At 39.3% G+C, this 19,029-nt stretch overlaps 1 protein-coding gene across 2 annotated transcripts; it reads left to right on the top strand.

Moving 5' to 3' along the window:
* The first annotated feature begins 10,271 nt into the window (after positions 1–10,271).
* On the top strand, positions 10,272–18,828 carry TMEM18 (transmembrane protein 18). Of its 2 annotated transcripts, XM_082481772.1 has the most exons (6): positions 10,272–10,326; positions 10,586–10,706; positions 13,039–13,093; positions 14,150–14,243; positions 14,333–14,467; positions 18,743–18,828. In XM_082481772.1, the coding sequence occupies exons 1-5, from the start codon at positions 10,279–10,281 to the stop codon at positions 14,420–14,422; spliced, it is 408 nt and encodes a 135-aa protein (XP_082337898.1). In that variant the 5' UTR covers positions 10,272–10,278; the 3' UTR covers positions 14,423–14,467; positions 18,743–18,828. The 2 variants fall into 2 exon arrangements, with proteins under 2 accessions (XP_082337898.1, XP_082337897.1); XM_082481771.1 differs by lacking the exon at positions 18,743–18,828 and having other exon boundaries at positions 14,333–15,266.
* Positions 18,829–19,029: the final 201 nt, after the last annotated feature.

Genomic DNA, 19,029 nt, shown 5'->3' with positions numbered 1-19,029 from the left:
AACTTTAACACAGTATTTACCTCATCAATGTAATTGATCTTATACCCCAATTACATCTTCAATTCAGGAGAACAAAACCAAGGGCACCTACTGGAGGGTTACCACCTTGATTCTGTCAAGAGATTATTACTCTGGTGAACCCAGTCAGGGAAAGGACCAAAGGGGAGGCTGAACAACCTGATGGCAGTCTGCCAATGTCACAAGGAAGCTGATCTCTGCAGTTCCATCCTACAGAATAAATATTGTATCAAGTTGAAAGAAAAAACAAAGGCAACATTTGAAAAATAGGTACAGAAACTAAGTCTCTGCTAAACACAGGCAAATCTGTCCTTGTTACAGAAAGCTGAAGAATTTTGTCTGGAAGAAGAAAAACAAGAAAACAAGGCTACTGCACTACTCAACCTGCAGTTTCTGGGGCCTGGAAGAGACCAGAGGACCCTCTTGAGAGATACTAAAAGGCTTTGGAAAAAGGAGATTAACCACTCTCCCCAATGAGAACATCTCTAGAGAACGCCCTAGAGTCTCAGTGTGGGATTTACTGAAACAGAAGAGATTTGGTAATGTTAGAGCTCTGACTTTGACTCCATATAGTACTGGTGGGAGATGGGAGATTCCTGTTGTTCATGACTTCTGGAAGATTGCCTATCTATTGTGAGTGGTGAAAGCCTCAACCTAATCTTTAAGGAAAAGATCTCTGCCTGCATCTTTCCCCTAGCAACAGTCAATGACACAATGAAGCCATGTTTCCACATAGCTGCAGGAGTTTGACTTAAGGGATAGGGGGGAAAGGAAGGCAGAGCAACTATTTTCATACAATCAAATATTTAATTTGTTCTCAGTCGGACAACAGTGAATTAGTGTCTCTCCCTGCCCTTCTGTGACTGTGTGTTGCCCATACTCATGTAAATGCAGCATCTGGCAACGCGTTAGGAGAGTCTGTTCTGAAACCATAGACAGACAGCGCTGTTAAGCAAGGTAAAATTTAATTCCACTCCAGAGAAAACAGCAATAACAAGGAAAGGATGCTACAAGGAAGACTGAAAAAGGGTGAATGTTGAAGGTGCTGTTCCACACACTGCTGTGTGTGGGGTCAAGCACACAGAGAACCATTATCCTGCAATTGATAATGCAGGCTCTGGAATAGATTTTCAGTGGTGCCCCAGGTGTTACCATATTTTGTCATTGTCCTTCCTCTGCTGTGTTTTTTCTTTCTCATTTTGTATTTTCTGGTATGCCATCAAAAGGCACAGCAGGGGATAATTTAAAAAAAAACAAAAAAACAAATGGCTACTACCTTACTTTCTGGCAGTACTGGTAACGGTACAAGCAGGGCATGGAAGAACTGGACACAGAAAGTAAAAATGGAAGGAGGGAGCAGGGGATCTCCAGTTGTAGAATACTTTTCCAGGAAGGAAGGGTTGGATATAGTTACTGGGCAGATACATATTTCTTCCCGAATTCCTCTATTTTAACAGAATATAAGCTTTTTTCCATCTAAACCCCACAGCTCTCAATTTGAAATTAGCTCCTTTTTGCAACGTACAGCACTTCAACTTGTTCTAAGTACTACCACTCCTGTGACAATGATTTTTTGCTAATGGCAATTTTAAAAACAGATCCATTTTTATGTGTTTCACTGTCCAAATATCACACAATCCTGCAACTGCAAAAATTAGATCTGCAGCTAAGATTTCTGCAACTAGGTTTGCAACTCTTTGGTCTGCAACTCTAAAAATTAGTCTTTGCCCTGTGACGATGTGCTCCCCCCCAGCTGCCATCCTGATCTTTATCTCCCGTAACCCTGCCCAAGCAATAAACCACCCGTGCCAGTCATAATGGGTGCGTGTAGTCGTGATGGTGGCATTCAGGGCTCAATGTGGTTTCAGGGAGGCAGATAACAACACAGTATCCAAGGGCTAACTTGAGCAATACTGCTACTGTGGTCAATATGCAAATATAACTATAGGTCAATCATCTTACCCCCATAAATAGTGAACAGCCCAAGAACCCTTTGAGCTCTCCTGAACAGCAGGAGGCTGCATGCCAGGATGTCCCCTTGAGCAGACACATCTGCTCAAGGTTACTCGTTGAGGTTCAGAGATTCCTGGCCACAACAGATCCTCAGCAAGTGACTAACAGCATGCTAAACTTTGAAATCTTAGCTAAACCATAGAAAGGATTGATTGCACATATATAATGCTTTAGACATAAACTGTTGACCAAGTCTGGGACTAGGACTGGATCCAGCTGCACCCAGACTCCTCTCTGAGAAGGAGTTTAGAAAGCAGGGGGGTCCTTTCTGAACCTCTTGATTTAACTCCCCGACAGTTCTGTCTGACCTTGTCCTCTATGCAGTAAATAACCAAGTGTGCCTTGCCATCTCAAATGTTGTTAAAACACTGCCACATTTACCACTAAACTTTGTTAAATCTCTGTTTTATATCAATAAATGTATTGCTGCTTCTCTCTTCTAGTAAAGTGCATCATTCCATCCACAACATTCCCAAAATGCTCTATGCAGTCGGCTTCTTGCATTCATCATTGACTTGGAATTGTCTGTGTAACTTGACCTTTCCCACATGTTTTCTAGACATGCTGTGTTTTAACTTCCTAAACTTTTTTTGCTGATCTGACTCTCATACAATTCCCGTTCCAGTGCCTCAAAGCTTCCATCCATAAATTTATTCCTTGTACGAGGATGACGGTTCAGATTTAAGAGATCTTCAAACCTTTGTCCCTACCTCAGGCACCTACAAAGTTTTATGTGCCAGTTTCCTTTTCTCTGCAGTAGGATCTCTGTGCAGGACACCTGATAAGGACGTTTATCCCAGTAAAATTGGGAAATCCTCATAACTCAAACTCTCTGATGATTTCACTGAAATTTCCACAGTAGTGTCATATAAAATCCAGGTACAGAACAGTATCTAAAACCTCTGTCACAATCTTCCCAACAGTGGTCTTGTTGGCACTGCTGTGCTATTATGGGAGACAATCTTGAATTAAAATACATATCATATCACATTGCCTGTGAAGAGTGGTGCGTGAACAAGTCAAAATATCATCACCACAGCAACGCCCCCAGCCAATCAGGAATAGACCAGCAAAGCCTAGAGACACATCCCACCTATCATGAGGGAACACCACTGTGGAACAACTCGTGAATCTGTAAAACCTCAAACTGCAAAAAAGCTGGAGGAGGATTAACTGACTGCTTCTCAACCCTCCTGATGCAAGATGTTGTAGTGGAGCTCCCACAACTGTGCCAGAAAACTGCAACATGTGCATACCCTCAGGTCATATGCTTCTAGCACACAGACAGTAAGAACAGGTCGTACTCAGTATTGCCATGTATTAAATGCACAAATGTTTTTAGCTTTGCAATTATTGCCATATTTAAAAGTATCTTACATCAGTGTTTACAATATGTGTGTCTTGATTTCTATTTCCAGAGATCAAATCTTAGCTAACGTGCTCAGATGGTCTGAGCCATTTGGTCAAACCACACCATCAGAGCTATGGACTGTTAAGGATATGCAATAGACAAACACCAGAAAGTGATGACCACACATACCTCCAAGATCAATAGGCGGATATACTGGCTTTCTAGCTCTTGGCTGTCTTTGTTGCTGAATTACCACTGTTTTTCCACCCTTCACTCTTGATTCATTAGAGGAAGATAATAGGCAAGAAGCAGCAGGAGCCCCGAAGTACAAGATTTATATCAAGTGTTCAGTCTCATAGATGAAAAGGCTCAGATCTCTCAGAACAATGATATGTTAAAAAAAAAGTCTCTAGTTGCTGATTCTGCTCCTGCCACTCCCTGCTCCATGCAGCATTTACTTCCTCTGCATGTTAAGAACGAGGGGCGGGAGGGGCAAGGATGTGCCGTAAGGGTATGCCCTTAAGCAGAAAACACAATGGTGACATGAAGTTCTGGAATCAGATCAGATACAATTGTGAAAGTTGCCCTTCACATCCTAAATACTTCTATCCCTTCTTGCCCTTTTATTACAATAGCTATGTTGCAACTTAAATGCACTGTATTATGTGTCAGGTGCAACGCAGTCACACACCAAAGAAATGTAAAGGTATCTAATTTCCATACCATTCTGTGGAATGACACAAGGTGGTACTTCTTAGCTGAAAAACTATCAATGCAGCAATTCTGGGAGAAGAAAACTTCAGAGGGAGTCAAAGGGAATGTAAAGTGTATAATTAAGAGCAGGATCTAAGACTGTCAGGACTGCTTTTTGCTTGCAGCTACATTTGGTCTCTTCCACCCTGACTGGACAAAGACACCAACAGAAGTAAAATCTGGTTGTTCTTCCAGAACACAGCAGGGCTTTGAAAGAATTCTGAGGAGATCCTTGGTGGGATTAATGGAATAATTTAATAGGCAGTCATGTTGGTAGGTAGAGAACAAAAAGACATTTGCATTTCAGAGTGCTTGTATGGTTTGGGAATAGTGGAGGAAGAAAAGTAAGCCTGAAGAAGCCCGCAGCTATTCTGTACTGAGGAAAAAAACCCTAACAGAAAGTGGATGAAAGAGATGAAGTTAAGGGAATAAGATTCTCAAAAAAACCCCAAACAAAAACATTCATGTCACTTCAAGGCTAATGCAATATTTTTTAGTGAACACAAATAAGCAGTTGATTTTTCTTATTTAAATTGTGGAATCATGGAATCAGAATAATTCAGGTTGGAAGGGATGTGATTCTAACCTCCTGCTCAAAACAAGGTCTGCTACAAAGCCAGACCAGGCTACTCAGGGCTTTATCCAACTGGATCCTGAAAACCTCCAAGAATGGACATCCCACAACCTCTTTGGACACCTTTTCCATTGTTTGATTGTACTCAGGGGAAAAAGCTTTTCCTTATAATCAGCCCAAACTTCTAGTTTCAGTTTATGCCCATTGCATCTCATTCTCCCACCACACCACCGGAAAAGTCTGGCTCCATCTTTTTGATAAGCTCCTCATCAGCACTGGCAGGTTGCTATCAGGTTCTCCCTGGAGCCACCTCTTCTCCAGGCCAAACAAGCCCAGTTCCCTCAGCCCCTCCCAGGACAAATGCTTCAACTCCCTGAACATTTTGATGGCTCTCTGCTGAACTTTTTCCAGTTTATCATTATCATCCTTGCATTTGAGGTACCCAAAGCTAGATGCAGATATGGTCTAATGAATGCTGAATCCCTTAATCTCCTGAGTATGCTGTTAATACATCCTAGGAGACTGTTGGCACTGTTTACTGCCAGGGCACATTGCTGGTTTATGTTCAACTTTTTCCCCCCAGGTCCCTCAGGTCATGCTCAGCAGTGCTGCTCCCCAGCCAGTCAGTCCCAGTCTGCATCACTGGGAAAACAAAATTAGAGAGCAATGTAGGTCAGACCTCTGGAAGTCATCCAACTCTCTTTTTCAAAAGCAGGGCTAACCTCAAGGTTGGATAAAGTGGCACCCACCATCTAAACCTGAAACCCACAAATGACATACACAAAACAATCCACAGGAAGTTTTAAATTCTACTTCTAAAGAAATCTTTAAAACACTATTATTATTTTCCAAGTACTTCATAACCAATAAAAGCTGGTACTATAAAAAGGTGAAAAAGATGACAGCAGCTGCAAAAATAATGGAAGCACTCAAAAATAATTACTCAATAACGGCAAGGACAGGGAAAGTGAAGGATTTCAGTGAAACATATTAGAATGAATACCAGACCCAGGCTAACTTCAGTGAAGCAAATGCAAATTGAAGACAGCTTTTGAGCACAACCATGAAAATAAGGAAAACCTTCAGGGCAGATAAAAATGATGGCCTGGAAGTGACCACAGCAACAATGATCATCCAGATTCCTCTCCCAGACTCAGTCTATTTTCATACTGAAACTGCTCACGCCTCTCAAAGGTCTGAAAAGACTATCCAAAACAGTCAGTGCAACAGACTATTCCAACAAGAGCAAGCTGGGAGATAGGCAGGAGATGCAGAATTGAGCAGCCCCTCTCCCCACAGCAGAACTCAACAGTAGGATCTTTGCAAGGCACAAAAATCAGGTATGTGTGTCACTAACGCCCACACGCGCCCACCTCCTATCTCTGCCTTGACTGAGGCTCTGGTGAGGGGCTTCCCCACTCACTATCTTGCTCGTCTTCTTACAGCTTTTTCTCTCCCTAATGGAGACACAGAAGATACCCATTAATCCTTCCTTTTGTCTCCCAAACTACCTGCCATGCGCCCCTGGGAAAATCTCAGCTCTGCTCACATCCTTGGGGTGGCAGACAGTAGGGTCCAGCGTATTGCCAGACAATGTTCATCAGCAGACAAAGGAAGAGATGGGAAGTGGGGAATGTGGAAAGGGGAGAGAACAGCTTGGAAGAAGCAAGAGGAAAATCAAAGGGCAGCTCTGGTACCATGCCTCCGGAACCTTAGTTCCTTCTCAGTGAGAAAACCAGATCATCCTCATAGGGGGTCTGCACATCTTATGCTGATGATGACTCAGATCGCACCCTCAGAACCAAGTGTCCCATAGCTGGCTGGAGAAGTAGCAGGAAGCAGCAGTTCACCCACTCTGCCTGGTACAGGCAGCCAACCAGCGCTCTGATCACAGTGTAAAACAGAACAATTGCAAAAAACCACTGAAAGCCTCCCAACCCTGTCACTGAGTGTATCCGGTATAAAACCAACCACTCACACAAAGATCTTCACTACATCTGCCCAGATCCAGCTGATGGGATGAAACCCACATGAAGTAGTGAAAAAAAAAAGTTATGTAGACTTTGCTACGTTACTGTCACTTGACTTCACTGTTTGAAACTAACGGGACAGGGATGCCCAGGTACTTTGCTTGTTTGTCAAGGTTACAGTTGCTGATGTTGATGAACTTCTGTACCTAGTGGTTCGATCTGGTTGTAACTCCTTGAAAGCTGTCATCTGGCAAGGCTGCAGTCTCACATTCTGATTGAGAGTAATAATCCACGTGATAAACCAAGGAACAATGGGCCAACACATCTGTACGGTGCAGTCAACAACTCAAGTGCTCCTGAAAACAATATATTGTAAGAATTCCTGGTTCTGCATTCAGAGATCTCTGCCTGGAGATCAAGCTCAGGGACACCCAAAATAAAAACAGACCCTCACCAACTGCCAAGACGACCCTCAGAGACTGGGTGGCTATAGATCAACATGCCTGTTATGGACAAGGACAGCAGAATAACCACAAGCTGTGATCCAATAATCCCAACGTGTAACCTTTGATGTCTGGAACAGAGGATGCATCTGTTGTAACATTGACCTACCTCATCATACTACGACATTTATAAACTATTTATATTTTGCATTTCATATATTTTAATTCATGCTTAAAGACAAGAAAGTTCCTCATAACATTTCCCCAAGAAACTGCCTGTTTAAATCAAGACTGTTGTAAACTGTTTCACCCACAAAAGCTTGAAAACCTTAGACAGCTCAAGACAACACCATTCCTCATAAACAAAATCCAGTTTACAATGGAAAACACTCTGCAAAGATAGAACATTTGATATATCAAATGCAAAAAATAAACTGGTATAGGATGTGGTTTGCTTAGCACAAGGACAGTAGAAATTTATATTTAATTTTTCAAAGGTATTTTAAATAGGGTTCTTATATTGAAAAGCACTTTAGCTTCTTAAGGCAGAAACTAAAAATGCATTATTACAAAAGCAAACCTGTATCTTAGGATCTTAATGAAGCGAGACCATTAAAAATTATCTAACTATCTACTAATTCAAAGACTCACTGAATAAAATAACAGAAAGGAAGCATTTCCCGTACTTTTAGGGAACTTAAGAAACATAAGTTCTTTTCCATTCTCATGGAGAACTGGAGCTGCATTTCCCCCAGCAGCAGGTACAAAAGGCACTTCCAAGTGGTGTCTAGTACAGTGCCATAAGATCTGCTGGTGCACATCTAGGGCTACCACTAGAAACATAATTTAGCATTTAAGTTTGGGATTCCTTATCATAAGCAATGCTTTTTCACCTCCCAGCTTGTTTTTTCAGCAACCTAAACTTAAGATAAATGTCCGGTTTTAGATCCTTTCCTATGTAAAGCAAATGAAGTCTTTTCACTTGTTACAAGGGAAAAAAAATCATTTTACCAATCTACTTCTTTTTTTTTTTTTTTGACTTCTTATCCAGTCTGCTTGGATAATACTGTAGTGTGGAAAGAAATTACATAGGAATCTGAATCCCACAACAGAAGACTGAGTTTTAGAAACTATTTAAGTTACTTACAGTAACAAGAACAGAAATACTTTTATATTATCATTGGTACTGTATATTTGTCGTTACTAGAGTATTTTTAAAATTTGGATCTAAATGTAGTATACTGGCTTTGTGAAGAAGCTGTAATAGGGCAAATACACATGATTTTTTCCCCTGTGAAGGAGAAATTTATCCGTTTGCTACCTTTTATGTAGTATCTTTTGTTTCACGTTTCATTCTCCACTAAAAATAAATTAAACATAAGCTATACCACATAAAAAACCTGATAATGCTTATGCATCTGCTACCACCTGCTGACAAACAGCATTATTGAATTTATCGTAGTCAATCTTAAAGAAACAACTCCTATTTCCCTATAAGAAAGTTTCCACTGCTGCTACAGCGGCTGACAGTAAAAGCTACATGATTTTTTTAATACAGTACGTTGTAGCCAAAATAAGCCACTAATTTCCTATCCACCCAGCTTGTCTGCATCACAGATTCACCACCGACTAGCATATTCCACTCATGAAGCAGCTACTATGTCCTTCGTTCACTGAAGCCCTTCAGCTAGTCCAGATGGTTACTGTTGTCAATTACTGAGCAATTACAAGAAACTGATTCCTCATTTACAAATCCAAAACCATTTGATTTGTTACATTAGCTTGTAAGACTTTCCAAATGACAAGACAGTTTCTGCTGGTATTTACCAATCTACAATGTGGAATTAAAACATCTTTTTTCCTCCCAGTCTTAAAATTGACAGCAGAATGGTAGTAGAAATGAGCACTTTTGTATTGCCCTACTTAATTTTATGATGCTTTAAGCAAAACCTTTGATTGGCTTCCAGATATTACTGTTGTTGAGAAAAAGAATACCAAAAACCTAAAACAAGAGAGAAACACATCCTCAGTTTTAGGTATCTCACACTAAATTGCATAAGTGTGACAGTATAAACAGAATAGTTCACAGTGATGGTCTGTATTTGATTATATGGTAAATTAAATGAAAAAACTATTTCTAATAATTATTTACATGTGCACTTCCAAACATTTTGAAAAAAGCCAGAGGCTCAGAAAAAAATAATTTCATGAAAGCAGAATGTGGGGCTATATTATGACAGTGTGGTTTGCTTGACAAAACTAATCCTATTAAGATTTAGTAAGTCTCCTGGCTTAGTTGATGAATCTGAGCTTGAAGTTTCTATTGAGGTCTGACAGGGCTTTAAGAGGGGTCAGTTCTTTCAGACTTAAATGCACCTAACAAAAGGAGTTATAAGTGAGAGATTTAACCTTTTAAATGTCTTACTTTCCATGGTACAGAAATTCATTAATACTTCTTTTTTCATTGGACAAAAAAAATAGTATTTTTCACTTAAGTTCCTGCGTGGCATGACCAATGTTTGGTGGTTTTTTTTTTGCCAAAAGCTTCCAGATGGTCTTAAAACTCCTTTTTTCCTGCACTTACATCCACTGAGTGTTGCGGAAAGAAAACCAAAAAGCCAACACCAATGCTGGGTCACCCGATCCAAAGTGCCCTGAACGCCTCAACACCAGCTGGGCTCCACTGAGCAGACGGTGACAAAAAATACTCTCCCACCGGCTTCCTAACTTCAGCACTGAATACTCAAAATGTAACTGGAGCTTCTTGCCCCTTTTCCGAAAAGGCAGGGTTAGTTTTGAGGAAGGCAATTCCAGTCACAGAAACAGGAGCGGCAGTTCCGACATGGTGCTGCCCTCAGGAGAGGCAGCCACCGCCCCCGGGGGCTGTGGAGAACCACCTTTAGCTTGTCCTCCCAAATACGGGACCAGCCACCATCCTTTCGCCCTCTGAGGGGCTGTGCGAGATAAACAGCCTCCTTCCCCCACCATTACCCTTCAAGGGGAGATGAAGCCCTCCCTGCTGCCCAACCCCTTCAGGCTACCGCCGCGGGGCAGGGAACGGGCGGCCGCCGAAGTCTCGCGAGAAGCCGCCCAACGGCCGCCGCGGCGGCCGTTGGGCGGCTTCTCGCGAGACTTCGGCGGCCGCCAGCAGCGGTCATGGAGCAGCCGTTCAGCAGCCCGCCGGGGCTGTCCGCCATCCTGGCGGTAAGGCGGGGAGCTGGGGCCGGGCTGGCTGCCCCCCCGGGGAGAGGAAAGGAAGAGGAGGAGGCACCGGCCACCGTGTGTGTGGGAGAAGCCCGCGGCTGGGGTTGCCCGGTCCTTCCCCCACCTTGGCACGGGGCGGGCTGTGGAGCGCCGTCCCTGACTGAAACGGGTTGTGGTTGCGGGGCGGGAGAAGGAGGGCGGCTCGCTCGAGCTGCCTGGTGGCAACCCATAGCCTAATCTCCTGTCGTTTTGCCCGTAGAAGACGGACTGGTCCGAGCCGTGGCTGGTGGGGCTGGCGGTTTTCCACCTCCTCTGCTTCCTCCTAACTTACGTCTCTTTCCAGCACTACCGGCTGCAAATAGGGCACTTCCTCTGCATGGGTGAGTAGTGTAGTCATGCTTCCGTGAACTGGCATTCGGGTGGTAGAGGGCTGCTAATACTGTCAAATAGCTTCTTTTGGTCTCTTGATGATAACCGTTTTCTTCGTATACTTGCACAGCACACGGTTTTATACTTTGCAGCAGGTAAAGTGCATGCAAATTAGTACTTCTCGTAAATACATATTTATAGGTCACAGCAGCTTCTGTAATAGGTTACCATGTTACTGTGTAAAGTAGCGACTTAAATTTCTGGTCTTAGTGAGGATCTGGGGTAAGTTAGGTTTCTGTATGGTAAATGCTGTGTGTATCATAGCTTCCCAATAAATTGTTGCTGTGCTGGAGAAGCAGAAAAGACATCAGCTGAGAGCCAGCAGGTGCTTGCTGCTCTGCTTTATTCTAATGCTGCAGTTCAGTGAATATGGTCAGCTTTCAGCTGGATTCATTTCTGGAGCAGGTTCACCATATGTCCCACTGACAGCTGTAATGATGGCATGAGGAACAACAGGACTGGTTCAGTATGTTGCAGTACCAGCTTGTTTTTTCTCAGGGTTTATTATCAAACTTCAGCCTGAGAATCCACAGTGGCCTTGCCTACCCAAAGCTGTGTCTTTATGGCTGACAGACTGAAGATCTAGTAGCTTTGCAGAGAGTATTTGGTTTAATTAACATAGCATGAGTTTGGGTTAGATCCATGTATTATGAGCAGTGCCTTGGTTCTAGCCACAGTGGTATTTTCTGGTGAGTTGGGTTTTTTTACACAGTATGTCAGTTCTGTCGTGATTGCAGGAAGAATGAGCAACTGAAAGAGATTTGCAGGCAAAAAGCCACTTAATGACTGTGTTGAGTTTTTAAAATATCATTTAGTGAACTAGTCAAGTTGGGAGAGGAATCATAGCTTCCTCAAAACTGCAAATACTTAAGTGAGCTAAAACTAAGGTTTCAATAAGGTTAAGTACCCCCAAGAAGGAATTTAGAAACCTTAGTTATTTCTGTAATTCATTTGTAACTGCAGAGTTTAAAATGATCTACAGAGGGCAAAATAGCAATGCCCTGTTTATGACACGTTATGCCTGAAAGTTCCCTATAAGAAAATAGGCTTTTTATAATTTAATATTTATTTTATATTAGACATTCAGAATTTCCAATGACCTGTTGTTTACTTTAGATAGAGAGTCTACAGTAATTTCCAGTGTTTCTAATACTAGCTTGAATGGCAAAGGTCTAACTGCATTTAAAAATGCAGTGGAATTGATCATTGCTGGCTTTTTAACCGAGATATGATGGAAACTTGCTGTTAACAAGAAGAGTGCATAAAAATATCCATATTGAGTGCAAACCTTGTTTGTACTTGAAAAACTGAACCACCTTTGATATGTCTGCAATATAAATAACTTTGTATTGTAGATAGTCAAAAATAACTGAGGAAATAATGAAATTAACACATTGGTTTACTTTAGCAGCTGAGCAGCTATAGGTATGTTTATACTGTGCAGTGCCAAGCAGAGATAATCTAGAAGGTGACAAAACAGTACAGCACATTGTATTGTCATGGCGCTCCTTCATATCACCAAACTAGTTATTTAATTGGCTTGTGCAAGTCATCTTTAGTCACTGAATCTGTTTTTTTTGCCTTTTTTCATGTGAAAAATGAAACGAGGACAAACAAAAATTTTGTAATTACATTGCTTTTTTGTTAAGCGTGATTGCACTGGATTTTCTTACTGTCTTGATGGCTTCATATTGCATGTAATTGTTGACTAAGAGTATGCTAGTTTTCACCTGACTGCAGCAGACTACTCGGCTATACACCTATTCAAACCAAGTTTGTATTTTACCAAAATGCTTATATATAATTAGTACCCTAACTTCAGATACTAATGTTAGATGTAGCAGTGTGACACCAGAACTTCTATAATGATAACTTAATTCCATAGCAGTTTTGGGGAGTGCTGGCATTTCTTTTTATAGACATAACTTAGAAGCAGTCACCAAGAAGTTTGTTGGAAAACATACTGTTTTTTTAATATTGTTTTTTATTCATTTGTGTATTAAGTTCTTCCTGTAAGCTCAGGTGCATGGGAGTTTGTAATATAGTGGGTATGTTTTGTGATCACTTAATGTTTTTTAGTAACTATATGGGACATTTAATTCAGAATTGGATTTCATTCAGAATTGGTTTTGTGGAATTAAAAATTAAATGTGTAGTTTGATCTTCAGAGGGTCAAGTAATTCTTATGTCTGGTATGTATACATGTTTAGTATACATGGCAGAACTGATGGCAGTTTATTTTTAAAGAAATATTGATTCTAATATTTTTCTTTTGTTGTACAGTGGGCTTAGTGTACTGTGCTGAATATATAAATGAATTAGCAGCCATGAATTGGAGGTAAATGCTTTCACTTTCATTTTCACATTTAAATGAATGTTCTTCTAGAAATATCATTTTTTTATATGATTCCCAGAAAACATTAATTTAAAGAGAGTCACTCATGCCTCATCAGTTGAATGTGATGGCAGAGGGTCTGTTGCGTTGATGCATATAAAACTTTTGAACAAAACCATACAGTACAACATAATTATCACTTAGCTTATAAGAAAGGTAATTTTTAATAGCTGCATGTGTTTATTGTACTGCTTTAAATCTATGTTTATATGGATGGTTGTAAATTAACTAATCAGAGAACTAAAAGAAGTGGAGTAGGGTGATTAAGAGGAAGAGGATGTGGGCTTTGGTGGGTTTTTTTTGTGTTGGGTTTTCTTTGGTAGCTATTCATGTTTAATAAGCTCAAATTGAGCACAACTTAAAAATATCACTACTATTTTATGTACTTATTTATGTGCATAAAAACATTAAAATTTGCCTGCTTTACTAAGTCTGTATACCAGAATTAAACCAATGTCATATTTTCATAAGCACTGAACTAACTTTTCCCTGATATAAATAGACATTATATGTTTAACACTACTTTATGCAGGCATCTAATTGTAAGTCTTTATGTTCCACTTCAGGCATACATGGCCTAAATTACAGCTTTGCTACATTTATTATTTCCGTTATCTTTTCTAATATGAGTAACCAAAATACCTGGGAAAGTATTTTCAGACACTTGAGGATAAACATGATTTCTGAGGCACAAATATATGTACTAATGTAGTTACATTAAGTAAGTTACTTTATCTGTGATTGTTTTATTTACATTTTGAGCAGTAAAACCTTAAAGAAAGACAGACTGGTATTGTAATAAATATTCATAACTGGTGAAATATTGACTGTCTCTTTGTTCTGACTTAATACAGTAGAATGCTGGCTTACTCTTGGGCATCCCAAGTAGGACAATCTGTACAATGTCTGTGTTGAATAGTTACTGTGAAAGTCTAATGTTATGTGAACTACAGTGAATAAAGCTTCCTCTCTTATTTTTCTTTATTTTATTTCTTTCAGGCTGTTTTCTAAATACCAGTACTTTGATTCAAGAGGAATGTTTATTTCACTAGTATTTTCGGCACCACTGCTGGTGAATACTATTATAATTGTGGTATGTATGTGTTCATTTATATGGATGCTTTCATTAAATTGATAAATAAATGTATGTGGATTAATTAAATTTAATAATTTACTTTCCAGGTCACCTGGGTTTATAGAACTTTGAATGTAATGACTGAACTGAAGACACTACAGCAGAGAGTGAAAGCAGAAAAAGAGAAAAAGAAGTGACAGCACCTAACACTGTTTTTTTAAATTCTAATAATACTTGTCCAGGTAATCAGTCCTTCTGCATGGTTATCCAGAAATAGCAATGTTTTTGTGTCTGATGTCAAGAGGACTTTGCAACCTGTGGCCATGGACAATGAGGTGAAAGCAGGTATCTACAATACATCTGAATTGGCTGTGAAATTGAGAAACCCAGTCTCACAGGTCTTTGTTGCCTTCAGTGTAAGGTAGTTTTCTTCTCCGACCAAGGCAGTTAGTATTGGTGAGACACAGTCTTCCAGTCTATTTCCATTTGCCTATGTATTTTTCAACTATGTCTTAACTGTGTGTTTATCAAGTATCCTCTTCTGCTGCATAAGCCAATTGGAGAAGTGTGGTGAATTCGAGTATATGAGGGACTGTATTCAGCATACCTCAGGAATCCATGCTTCTATGAAGCATTTCACTTCTTTATAAATCAAGTTTCATACTTCCTATGTGTATTGTGTGCCAGTAGCATTTTATAAATAAAATTGTCCACTGTGTCTTAAATGGTGTTAATTTCTATTAATTCTTAATTGTATCTTTTCTTTATTTTTTTCTCATAAAAATTCCCAGTTTGGTAAATTCTTGTACTTAATGTGTGTAAGTAATTCAAAACGATCTCTCCATTATTTTTCAATTTACATTTCATGATTTTAATGCTGCTAGTTAAATATCTTTTCTTAAAACTGGATGAAACTGATAGCTTTTTCTTATTTGTAGAACAGAAAGGAAGGGGAGAAACTTTATAATGTTCTTTGCAGCTTTGTTCCTTTTTTTTATATATTTTACTTTTTTTAATAAATAAAATGAAAAATTGGCTCTGGTAAAAATGAAGATTACTTCAGTTTTGCTCAGAGTAGCCTGTTTTTATTGGATTAAGGAAATTTTCGGGGTGGGAATGAATACAGTGGAAGACTGCCCTTACATATTTAGTAAAAGTTGTATGTGCAAGCACCTTTGTGTGGAGACCTAAACTTCCGTCTGCAGTAGATGCCATTTAAGACATAGGAAGGATGATCTACAAAATTGAATTTAGACTAATATGAAGAACAGTTGGGTACGAAAACACAGAACACTAGTAAGTTTTTAAGCTTGTATGTATTTGTGAAATTAGTTTAAAATTCCCGTTGTTGTGAAGACTATTCAAGTATATGGACCTGAGGTAGATAAGCAGATGACTATGCTTACACAGTTTGCAAGTCTCATAGTTAGGGAGGAGAGAGACAGCTTCACAGCATTGTGGAAGGGCAGTGCAGTGTTAGTCTGGGATCCATTTCTTTTACCTTTCCCACAGATTAACTCTCCTCACTTATTGCTCTATCAAGAATTACAGACTGCTAGGCTACTTTATATTAGCAAACTAAATAGATGCAGGCTTGCTATGTTGTCCCATAATTGTCCTTTCTCTTGCTACTCATTGCAATGTTGGATGGTGTCAACTGCCACTTCTCCATGAAAGCATCTCTAGTGGTCTGGTAAAAAGCATGTGCCTTTTGGGAACAGTCCCTCTTTTGAAGGAGTGAATAAAATCTATGCAAATGGCTGCAAGATAGGCTGTGGCACCTGTCTTCAAGACCAAGGAACCAACGTCTTTGATTTTATAGAGATGTAGTCCTCCCAGGCTCGTTTAGAAAAGTTCAGCTTTGCTCTTAATGATTTGATGGGGAGAGGTATGCAATTTTTCATAGATGGCCTGAAGCATGACCACACAAACGTTGTGCTCCTGACTTTCCTCTTGTGAACTGTTCTGCAACAATATCAATGCACAGTTGTTTTAATATCACACATTTAAAGCTGTGGTACCTCATCATACTGAGATACCACCTGTTATCAATAGCCTTTGGCTTCACAGCATGTGTGAATTTGATTCACAGTGTAAATGAGGTGGTTCAGGGCAGCTAAGCAGCAGTTCTCTTGCAACGGAAAACAATATGCCTCATTTAGTACATCCAAGGCAAACTTTCCCCAAATAGTTCAGTATTTTGTATTCTTTCTTGTGTGTGAGGTTGGAAAAAAGGAGAATTCTCTCTTCTGTAAACATGTGAAACTGATGAGATACAGCAATTGGAACAATCCTTTCTAGCATAACATAGACAACAGAAATTACTTTTTCTGTATTGCCCAATTTTGTGTTACTCTTGCTTGGCAAAAGATTTATTAAAGAAATTCTCTCTACCTTTGGGGATCCCAAGTGAAATAAAAAATCTCGTGCTTGCTTAAATTCTCTTTCCATTTCTCTGTGTAGTTGACATTTCAGGCCGTATTTCATTTTGTGCTGCGTTACCAGAGTAATTTTGCCCTTTAATATAAGATCCCAGGGCATTACAGCCCTTCAACAAAGCTGAAGAACGAAGAATCCTAGAGTGTGAGTGGCAAGCACTTTATTTTTAATTAGCAAGTAAAAATCTATTTGTGCTGTGTGTTATCTGTTGATTTCTGATACCACTGACATAATGCGATAGCTGGGACGTGGATAATACTTGTTTTAGAAAGTAACAACATGATGGGGATTTTTTGTTTTCTAAAAGTATTGCTGAGTGGAGATATAAACAGCTCCAAATTCCAAAATTATGTCAATATTTTTTTGAAGGACAAACATCTCAAAATGTACACTTCAAAATTGTAAGCTTGGTGGTTTTAAACCTTCCTTGACTATTGAAACTATAATAAGTAAATATAACAGATATATAAGATAAATTTTCACAAACACAAAAATATGGTTTCTATATATATTTTTGTCAGAAAAATATTCCTATTTTCTACATTTCAGAAAGACTCAAACTTTTATCTGAGTTGTCCTCTAGCTAACCCTGCCAAAGAAACACTAAGTTTAAGAGCTAAGTTTAAAACAAAAAAACACAAAGTAAATGTCTTTAACCATAAGAGAAACCCTCAGAATTAAGTAAAGCGTGGCTTTTCTTCATTATGTGCCTGAATTTATGAAGTGATAGTGCAATAACGTTATGTAGTGGCCTACTTGCTGACAAACCAAAATAATTGCATCGTGAATTTAGAGACTGTTTTGCCTACTTAGATTTTTGTATGTATAAGTGAATGAGAGGCAAATGTTTAAAGCTGGTGGAATACCTTTGCTTTTAATCAGGAGACCTGAGTTTAGGTTGCTTGTGAAAGAGCTTGTTTATTTCCGTTTGGAACGTGCATGCAGAAAAGCTGTTAGCTGCTATGTTGGATCCTTTGGAGAGTAAAATGAGAAACAGGTGATTTGTTACTGGTTCTGTGTATCTTGCAGGCAGTGACTCAAACCTTCAGCCTTCCTTAGCATGTATTTCCACAACAGCACATGGTGTCAGCCAGTGTGGAAAAACATTAAAAGGGACAAAGTAATATTAACCTGGCAACTTTACCATAGTAGAAAGTAGTTTTGTTGCATATAAATCTGTGAAAAGATAGATTAGCAGAATTTAGTTGGCAAACTTCCTGGAGTTTGAAGTTGGCCTCGTTCCTTATGGAAAAGTAATAACTGAGATGAGATGAGTTTCCAAGAATGAGAACCTAGAATTCTCTCTTTTTCCTCATCCACTGAAATGCCATATCCTTTGCTTGGAGTGTATTTTCACCTCTTTCTGGTCCAATGAATCTCATTATTCTAGACAAAATGGAACAGATCCAATAAGGGAATTTGAGCGTCTGTTCCTCTGGATTATTTGCTAGCTTAGTAGATAGGTGTTTTGGATATCCCTGTCTCCCATAAAAAGTACCTATTTCCCAAAGGCATGGACAGACAGCACGTTGAGGTCTCCTGCATCTTTGTGTGTGTTCTAAATAACTTTGAAGGACAGTCTTACTACTTTTCATCAACTGGGTCTTAAAAGAATGGATCTGCTCTAGAAGAGCTGTTAGATGGTGATCTGCTGTGGCTGTGAATCCTAAATGGAGGAAAAGTCTGTGGAGAATTGCTTTGTTGGTTTCTAGAATCATAAGGTCAAATCTTGAACTCTGTTTTTTTTTTTTTTTTTATTGGAACTGAGAACATCAGGAAAAAAGATCAGCAGCAATTCTTTGTGTGAACAAGATAGAAAAGATTACAGCTGTAATTTAGGGAATGTGCTATTTCTTTAAATACAGCTAAACATTTTTGCTTTTATTGTAAGCTTGATTAAAAATTGGAAGCAAAATGTAATTTTTCACTGCAGATGAAAACACCATTTTTATAATGAATATATCGATGTATGTTTCTCTCTTTAGGAAACTCACATATTGTGTATATTTTTCTATTTAAATGTTTTTAATATTTTTAAATAGGTTTTAAATATTTTCATGTGTTTTAACTAAATACAGGTATTGGTGTTTTCCAGTGCATCAGTGGAAGAGATCATTACCAAATGCCAAATAACCAAAGCCGCCACTGGATGTCAGTATCTCACACACAAAGGCCGGTTCTGTAGAGCTTTTCACTGTAGCTTCATAAATACTTTCTGCAGAATTTTGGAATGGCTGCGAAGGGTTGGACTGTAGTCTCTGAAAGCATAAATTGTTATCTGAGCTCCAACATACATCTCCAGGCACTTTCAAATGTTTATTGACACTCTTGCTTTTTACATTAAAAACCACTTCTTGTAACAGTG

Source organism: Vanellus vanellus (assembly GCF_965231255.1).
Source record: "Vanellus vanellus genome assembly, chromosome: 3".
NCBI classification, from domain to species: domain Eukaryota; kingdom Metazoa; phylum Chordata; class Aves; order Charadriiformes; family Charadriidae; genus Vanellus; species Vanellus vanellus.
This window is presented reverse-complemented; position numbering and strand designations above follow the sequence as displayed.

What these genes read in the sequence shown, in the direction of transcription:
- TMEM18 (XM_082481772.1), top strand. Translation starts at nt 10,279, where the DNA reads ATGGAGCAGCCGTTCAGCAGCCCGCCGGGGCTGTCCGCCATCCTGGCG. An exon ending in GGCTGTCCGCCATCCTGGCG is followed by an intron (nt 10,327 to 10,585) that starts GTAAGGCGGGGA and finishes TTTTGCCCGTAG; the next exon opens with AAGACGGACTGGTCCGAGCC. An exon ending in AGGGCACTTCCTCTGCATGG is followed by an intron (nt 10,707 to 13,038) that starts GTGAGTAGTGTA and finishes TTTGTTGTACAG; the next exon opens with TGGGCTTAGTGTACTGTGCT.